The sequence below is a fragment of the Periophthalmus magnuspinnatus genome, chromosome 16 (assembly GCF_009829125.3).
Source record: "Periophthalmus magnuspinnatus isolate fPerMag1 chromosome 16, fPerMag1.2.pri, whole genome shotgun sequence".
NCBI classification, from domain to species: Eukaryota; Metazoa; Chordata; class Actinopteri; order Gobiiformes; family Gobiidae; genus Periophthalmus; species Periophthalmus magnuspinnatus.
The window spans coordinates 11,109,955-11,118,814 of NC_047141.1; the positions used below are offsets into that span (position 1 = coordinate 11,109,955).

Below are 8,860 nucleotides of genomic sequence, written 5' to 3' on the forward strand. Positions count from 1 at the left end.
CTCTCTTCTCTCTGTCTTTCTCTCTCTTTCTCTCTTCTCTCTATCTGTCTCTCACTTGCTCCTTCTCTCTGTCTGTCTTTCTCTCTCTCTTTCGTTGCTTATCATTGCTCTCTTGCCCATGGACACTATCCTCTGTCTCTCTCTCCTCTCTCTTTCTCTCTCTCTTGCTCTCTTGCCTGTGGACACTGTTCTCTCTCTCTCCCCCCTCTCTTTCTCTCCCTTGTGCGCTTTTGCCATGGACATTATTCTCTCTCTCTTCTCTCTCTTTCTCTCCCTCTTGCCCATGGACTCTGTTCTCTCGCTCTCCTTTCTCTTTTTCTCTCCCTCTAGCTCTTGCCTGTGGACACTGTTCTCTCTCCTCTCTCTCTTTCTCTCTCTCCCTCTTGCCTGTGGACTCTATTGTCTCTCTCCTCCCTCTCTCTCTCTCTCTCTCTCTCTCTCTCTCTCTCGCTCTCTCTCTCTCTCTGTGTCCTGCCCTGTGGACACTCTTCCCTCTCTGTCTGCGCTGTTGCTGCTGGAGGAGGTTTGGTCTCTCTCTCTCTCTCTCTCTCTCTCCCTCTCTCTCCCTCTCTCTGTCTCTCTCTCTCTCTCTGTCCTGCCCTGTGGACACTCTTCCCTCTCTGTCTGCGCTGTCTGCTCTGTTGCTGCTGGAGGGGGTTTGGTCTGGGAGCTCCGCGCTGCAGCCCGTACAGGGGGAGGTCCCGGCTCGCGCACATGTAGGAGGCAGGACTTCGTGGCTCTCGTGCGCTCCTGTGCCTCTGGACTGACTGTGGCACTGTGAGTGGAGAGGACCAGCGAGCGGAGGACACTACTGACGCGCGCGCACCGCTCCATAACGCATCACCGGCACGGCGCACACGGACCGTTTTTGGGACATTTGCGACGTTTAAAATACCTCATCACACGGATACAGTTGTCGTTTCTGTCATTTGTTTTCTCATTTTGGAGCAGCGTCAGACCTCACCAACGTCTCCGGGACTGTTTCCATACTTTCACGTGCGCTTTCATCTCCGGACAGCCCGGTCCAAGCGCGCGTCATGCCGCTGTCTCCTACATGTCTGCGCGCTTTTGTCATTGTAATGTGGCTCTAATCGGCTGTCTGTGAACTCACGACAATGCGACGCGACATCTTCTAAAACATCTCTGGACACTTTCTATATTTTTTGATGTTATATTTTTAAATTTCACGTCGTGAGGATGTTCCCGTCCACCTGTAAGTTCGCGCTGTGGTGCGTGCTGCTGCTCCAAACGACGCGCTCCTCCTCCGGGCTAATTACAGGTAACGCTGCAAACATGGCTTTTTAATCTGCACTTCACTATAAAGAGTAGACACTCACTCAGTCCCCGGCACTTAGCAGCACAGGCTCGGCTTCTGTGGCGTTTGACTCAAATAAAAGGCGCTGTCAAGTTTGTGATGTGGCCACCGATCCGGAAACTTTGCAGCAGCGCGAACAGCTAGTATAATAATTAAGAGTGGCGTTTTTCAGGGGGCAGCGCTTGGCCACTTTCATGTGCGTAAATGAGTTAAAGGGTGGGGTGGTTAAATGTATGCGCCGTTATGCCACTTCAAAGCTTGTTTTATCTGTTAACTTCATCTAAATCAAATATAAATATATAAAAAGTAATGCGTAAAAGTTATTAACTCAAGTGCTTTTAGATATCTTATTAAATTTAAGAGCAAGGATCAATTTGTCATGTTAATTCTATATTTATACCCAAATGTTACGACTAAATGTGATACCTTATCCATGGGTTGCAGAATGATGAAAAATTGGGACCGTTGTCATGGCGATTAACAATTCAAAACAAGAATATTATATGTTTTGTATTGGGAAAATGCTGCATATCGCGTCTAAAACCAGTGAATAGATTATGGATGTAACGGCGCATTCTTAATTGACAGTCTTATTAGATAGTTTTCCTACATCACTATATGAATTTGCTGCCTGACAAATATCATACACTGGCTGATTGGAGCCCACAGCCTGTTGTTTAAATCCATGCGTAAAGGTGTCACTATTCTTCACCAACAGAAAAGTTGTCGTTGATCGATCCAGCCGCTATCGCTTAATCTCATCTCGTGCGTAAAAACAGTCCTATTGATTCGTGAGTTAAAAGTCATAAATGAAAATGTCTCCGTGGTGCCAGCGCGTCTCCCTGTCTCCCCGTGTGTCTGTCTGTCCCCCCTAGTGTCTCCAAACTCGGACTTCTCTTCTCGTCTGTCGCCTCGCTCCTTTACGCGCGGGCTGGAGAGCTCCATTTTTACGCGTAAAGCTATTTAATCGATATTAATTCTATACGACTTCATTTTGTTCTACATCTATTTTTTCATGAGGGGCTAAACCAGGTCTGACCCCGCTCTAACCCGTAATGACTAAACCAAGACCAAAAACAACCCCAATTAAATAGAATTTGAGCGTGTCTGAACCGAGTGCGGGAATAAACCTGGATTACACTTTATCCAAAGTGGGATTTCAGAAGGTTTAAACCAGGACTAGGGTAGATCTAAAACAGGACTAAACCGGGACTAAAATTGGTTTGTAGAGACTGATTTGTGGCTGCTCCATTGCCACAACAAAGAAAACATTGATTATAGAGCAGAGTGTGTTGCCCCAAAGCGATGGAAATCTTATAGAATTCACAAGATCCACACGGTAGGTCAAAGCCAGGGTCTAAACTGTTATGTTGCATTAAATTACGCAGCGTTGTGTGGTGCGTAAAAGGGACGTGGTTAAAATGAAACATGTCACAAGCAGGGAGAAGTGAGTAGAAATTTGGATTACAATTACAAGGCAAACACTAAAGCAGAAATAAATCAGGATTTATGACTTAAAGGCGTAATATATATATATATATATATATATATATATATATATATATATATATATATATATATATATATATATATATATATATATATATATATATATATATATATATATATATATATTACGCCTTTCTGGTAGAGTCTGTCACTTGCCTGGAAATGTTATTGTTTTGCTTTGTTAGAATGTTCCACCGAATGGTTTTAAACTTGTCTATCATGCATTCAACCATGGGTGTCTTTAGTGCTAGAAATCCATTGAAAAACATGCATTCTTGTATGTTGAGTGAGTCCCCTCTCCACAGATCTGACTTGTAACTTAGCCAAGGGTTGACACTTTACTAGTCTCCATAGAGATAGATAAGAGCAATGCCATTCTGTGGAATTTTCCAGGCAAAGTAATAACATATCTATGTAGAAAAGTAGGTAGAGTAGATGATCCTCTATCAGAGAAGTTACACAGTGCAACTTTAAAATCAATATAATGGTTAACGTTATTATCCCTTTAACATAAATAGTTACATTAGTTGTAAATATGTGCATTACGTATTCTAGTATGTCAATGTAAATCTAAAAGGTTGTACTGATGATCGACGATGCTAATTGCTGTATTGGGATTCAAATTGTAGCTCATTTGTGCCACTGCATGTGAGGTGTGTCTGGGTTCCATAACAATGAGACAGGTCCCTTAGGTGGGCTGGGGCAGGGTACTAAGTTGTTTTTATACCACATGGGTACTTATCTTAGATTGTTTAGAGATTTATGACGGATGATTAATGGCACAATGTCAAGATACTACCCCTTCTCAGAGCAGTGGTAGTCTGGGGGATTTTACTATTATGTCTGAGTTCTAACAGACCGGCATATTGGAGTAAAGATAATAAGAGTATATATATGTTAATCTGGAGTAATGAGGATCAAATTATTCTGGACTGTCTTATAATGGAATGTTCCAGAAAAGATGATTTTTGTAGTTCTGATCCAACATCTGATTAATACGGATGAATCAGATGAAAACCACAACTTCAGTCTCTTCTGTGGACTTGGATTAGTCCAGGTTTAGTCTTGGTTCAGAACTTGTTTGATAATGTACTCACAGTTCTTCACAATGATGGCAAAATAGTAAAAAAGCCACAAGCTCTAATATTTCGTTATACCGCCTTTAGCTTTGATTACAGCACGCATCCACTGTGGCATTGTTTCGATTTCGCTTCTGCAATGTCTCAAGATTTATTTCCATCCAGTGCTGCATTAATTTTTCACCAAGATCTTGCATTGATGATGGTAGAGTCTGACCGCTGCACAAAGCCTTCTCCAGCACATCCCAAAGATTCTCAATGGGGTTAAGGTCTGGACTCTGTGGTCTCATGCTCCTGAACCACTCTTTCACTATTTGAGCCTGATGAATCCTGGCATTGTCATCTTGGAATATGCCCGTGCCATCAGGGAAGAAAAAATCCATTGATGGAATAACCTGGTCATTCAGTATATTCAGGTGTCAGCTGACCTCATTCTTTGAGCACAGACTGTCGCTGAACCTAGACCTGACTCGTACGTATTTGCTTAGTTAAATCCAGGTGGTGACTTTTTTTTTTTTGGCCAGGCAGTGTATGAACTAGACCAAGAGCAAACCAAGTCTAGATTCAGAATTAAACTGGAGATGTTATTGCTTAGCCTGAAATGTTCCACTGTATGACACTAAGTTTAAACATATTGATCTCCATGGAGACAAGCAGGTGATGCCACTAGACCAAGATACAAGCCAAATATGTGGAGAGGTGATCCAGCTCACAAAAATGCATTTTAACCTTTTAATCATGCGCATCTTTAAATAATCAAATAAGGTACTTAACTCTACTATTATGTGTTGCTTCTACCAGTCATGGCAGTAATAACACACGCACTACATTACTTCATCAAATCTACCTTCTCTGGATTTTGTCTCGTAAAAGCGTCCTCTCTTTCATTTACATGCATTGTTTACATTGTCTCCATCCTATCTTTTGACAGATCTCCATAGCAAAGTTTTATGGCACTTTTTACCTCCCATGACCCCTCTTCTCTCCTACAACTGCAGCTACAGGAAGGAAGCGTTTGTGTCCTATCCTAAACACAGTTGGCCCCCTTGTCTGCTCCCCGTCACACATCCTTATGGAGTGGGTCTTCCGTAGCGTCTGCCCCTGTCCACATGTGGCTCTAGTCTGGATCATAAAGTGTGTTTCGGGATAGTTTCCTCTGCCGGGGTCATGTTACATTTTACTGACTGACTGGTGAAGTTTAAGTGTCTTTAGTGGTGTACGGAGGGAGCGGGCCATAACAAAGGCACAGTGTGGTGCTTTAGGGATCGGGTTAGAGAGGTGGACACAAGACTCACCTGTCGCATCACCTGCCGCCTCACCTGTCATACAGATTTTACACAGCATTATGACGACGGATAAGCTGGGTCGGAGTTTTCCAGTGTTAGTGACATACTTTTAGCTAGAATAGACAGATAATCAGAATAGATTGCATGGAATTGATATAGTAAATTGCTCTGTTGTAATGTAGGCAGTGTTGTCATGATACTACAATTCAATTTTGTGAGCAGTACAACTGAGGTGTAGTGGTTTGATTATCCCAGATCCAGATAACACATGTGGAGAAGTCCATGTGTACTTGGACACTGCATGTAACCGCTGACATTAGGTGCAATCTAAGAGAGGCATTCAATTGCACGGGGTAAAAAACAGCCAGGAAAATATTACACATGTGTTTGGATGTGCCTAGACCGCAGACTAGCACATGTTGTTTCATTATTTTGGACGACTACACTAAGAGAAAGCGAAACCTACCTGAGCTTTAACGTGTTTATGTGTGACGCAGCTGCTGTCATGACTGAAAATAAAATGCTCAGATGATATTAATCAGATTTTGGTGAGCCTGTACCCGGAGGCCCTGTTTTATAGGCAAGGACAGAAAGGAAATATTCAGTGATAGAAGTTAAACAGTTAAACCACCAAAACTTAAATAGCAAAACAAAACAATTATCAAACTAATTATTTCGATAGTGACTGTTAGTACGATGCTATGTTAGCTTTGTTACAGATACATTATCAAAGCAAATGGATAATGGAACAGATTTTCAAACATCCCAAAACCCTCCAGACATCCAGTGGTCTGTTATGCATTTGTGGAGCGCACCATTACACCATAAATGTGCTCTCTTTAGTGGGGCTCAAAGGTTGATCCAATATTTGTGAACAGCCGTCACTTACAAAACAAATTCTTCCCTTTATCTAAGTAGGACGCTCCAAAACACTGCAGTATCACCATTCCATACGTACATGTCAAAGGCTAATGAGCTAAACAAATACAGCTACTACACAAACACATACACATTATACGAGGCTGGCTCCTGGTGCTAGCATCCTTATCAGTACAGTTTATTTAAGGCATGAAGTCACGTCTGCTGCTTCAGACGAGGGCGCGTCCAAGTTCTCATCTAGATTAGAACATCTTACATGTATTTTTCTTGTCTGCAGGTACGGAGGCGAGCTGTGAAAATGAAGGAGAGGTGTTACACATCCCAAACATCACCGATAACCCCTGCATCACCTGTGTATGCCTGGTAAGAACACATGTTTTTTTATACATCTCGTGGGGTCATAGTTGAGGACAGATATGTTAATCACTGTTTGCTAGAAGTAACTGTAGATGTATTAAGTGATATGGCACAAAAATGTATTACTTTTTGGGTTGATCGGGGAAAACCGGAGTGCCCAGAGGAAACCCACCCAGTCACACGAAGAACACTCCACAGCAAACTCAGGTCTAGCCCATCGTAGTGATAATAAAACACAGAAGATATGTTAATTTGGTCACTCTCATACTGCTATATTTTTAACAAATGCTAACAAGTTCAATTAAACTTTATGAATCAATGTGGAGGATATGGAGAGGCTGAGGCGTACTTGAAATGGAATTGTGATGGTGGTGAGGTACATTTATAGGAATGGCTTGAGTTTCAGAAGGTATACAGTCTTCCTGGTTGTACTTCCTGGTTGTACTACCACTCTATAATACCTATACCATAATTTACCTCCATAATCAACAAATAGTTTAAGAATGACTCAGGCCTAGTAACAAATCAAATGTTCAGAGTTTTAATGAAGTAGTTACTAAAGCCTGAATCATTCCAAATAAAGTACTTCAATTAAATCTTTTATTAATGTCACAGTATCTGTTTTTTACTGTCTTACTTTATGTATTCTGAGCATCCTAATTATTCACCACGATGAGTTTATAAGCACTTTTCACAATTCCCAGAGACCAGAACAGAGTTTTGGCATCACGGTGAAGCTAAAAACAACAAGCATGCTAATGCGCGCTTCCTGATTATGAACAAAAAACACTACAACACTATAATGCAAACCTCAAGAGCTGCTTATGCAATATATTCTGGGACAAGACAAACTTTGCTGAAATACATGGATAAAAGTGAGTGACTTTGTTGTAACTTTATTAAGGCTGTTGTTAAAATATATAGTTATTGTAAAGTGTTACCCAAATGACAAATACCCAAGGCGTACTGTACTAGTCTGTTGAAACCTCTTGACTGTTGGCTGCTGTGACTTTTCATTTCAGTTATATTTACCTGTAGTGTGTATACTTTTCAGTGCTGTGACCTCGTGTGCTTTGATAGTATAGGCTAATATTTGTGTATACAGTAGATTAGGGTTCATGTTTGATGGTTCTTATCAGGCGCAGACAGAGCCTACACCACAAGACGTCCTGACCTGAGAGGTGTGGTGAGGCCAGGGAGCACGGACCTTTCTCAATGGAAAAAAAACTGATAGCGGAAGTGTAGCCTATGTCAGTAAGATTGTGAACAAAGTTGGCATATTTTTTTTAAGTGAAATACTTTCTAAAATAGTATATGCAACATGAAAAACATTGAGGGATAATGTTTTTTGACAAACTTCTGAAACAGCCAGCTATATATTTCAGGTGCAGCTTAGTAGTCCAAATAGTAGTACTTGGAGTTATGATTGTATGGTATTATTTTTTATGGTGTAGTAGTTGTTGTTGTATTTGTTGTAATACTAGTCCGTAGGCCATTACTTTTATGTTGTAAGTTGTAAAAGATCTGGTTTTACAGTAGTATTGGTGGTGGTGTCTAAACTAAAAACAGTAGACTACAGTAGAAGTACTTGGACTCTTAATAGTAGGTTCAGGTGGTGTTTTGTCATTGGAGTTGTAGTTCTTTTAGAAAGTAGGAGTAGAAATTAATTACAGTGAAAGGTTAAGCCTTTTACCAATAGTAGTATCATTGCCAGTAGTACTTTACAACTTTCTACCATGTTGTAACATTATTCCCTCATCAAAAACATGCATGAAGAGCTTTTCTATGTTTCATTCATGCATGTTTGAGTAATCTAGCAATCTCTTCTGGGCGCTATTCGTACCCTCCTTACGGTTAGTAGTACAGTTCTGTCCAAAGCTCAGCCCACAAACCTACGTCACCCATGTTCCCACGAGGCAACTTTCCATAAATGTACAAAAACATGACACTAAACAATGTACTACAACTTCACAAACCTGAACAATTATGTTGTGACAGCGCACTGAAGTTGGGGTGGCTTAGTGCGAAGAGCAAAGGGAGGTGTGACACACAGTGTCAAAAATGAAACAGAAATTTATTTAAGATTAATACAAATATAGCAAGAATAAAAGGTAACACGGTGATCTAAATATGTGTTAGCAGGTAATACCTCACTGAAGTGTAATACGCCCTTACACTGAAGTGTAATACGCCCTTAAATTCACAAATGTTCATTTTATTTGCCTACTTGACCATTACTTTGTTTCATTTTTCGTTGACTGTAACTTGAGCACTTAATAAAACGTCTTTTAACCGTTTCCTGTGAGTTTACAGCGCAGTCGCAGTGAAACCTGAAGTGGGGATTGTTTGTTTTAAGAGACTGTCCTGTCGTCACACCGTCTTGGCTCGTCCCGGCTGTTAGCTACAAAACGTTAGCGCCACTCTCTTTTTCCAAG

At 41.1% G+C, this 8,860-nt stretch overlaps 1 protein-coding gene across 1 annotated transcript in view; it reads left to right on the forward strand.

The window, feature by feature from the left end:
- The first annotated feature begins 785 nt into the window (after nucleotides 1-785).
- Nucleotides 786-8,860, forward strand: part of bmper (BMP binding endothelial regulator) — a 41,738-nt gene continuing 33,663 nt past the window's right edge. Inside the window, exons 1-2 of the mRNA XM_033981746.2 lie at nucleotides 786-1,279; nucleotides 6,346-6,431. Coding sequence (XP_033837637.1) covers nucleotides 1,198-1,279; nucleotides 6,346-6,431 — 168 coding nt within the window. The 5' untranslated portion in view covers nucleotides 786-1,197. The remainder of the gene's footprint in view (nucleotides 1,280-6,345; nucleotides 6,432-8,860) is intronic.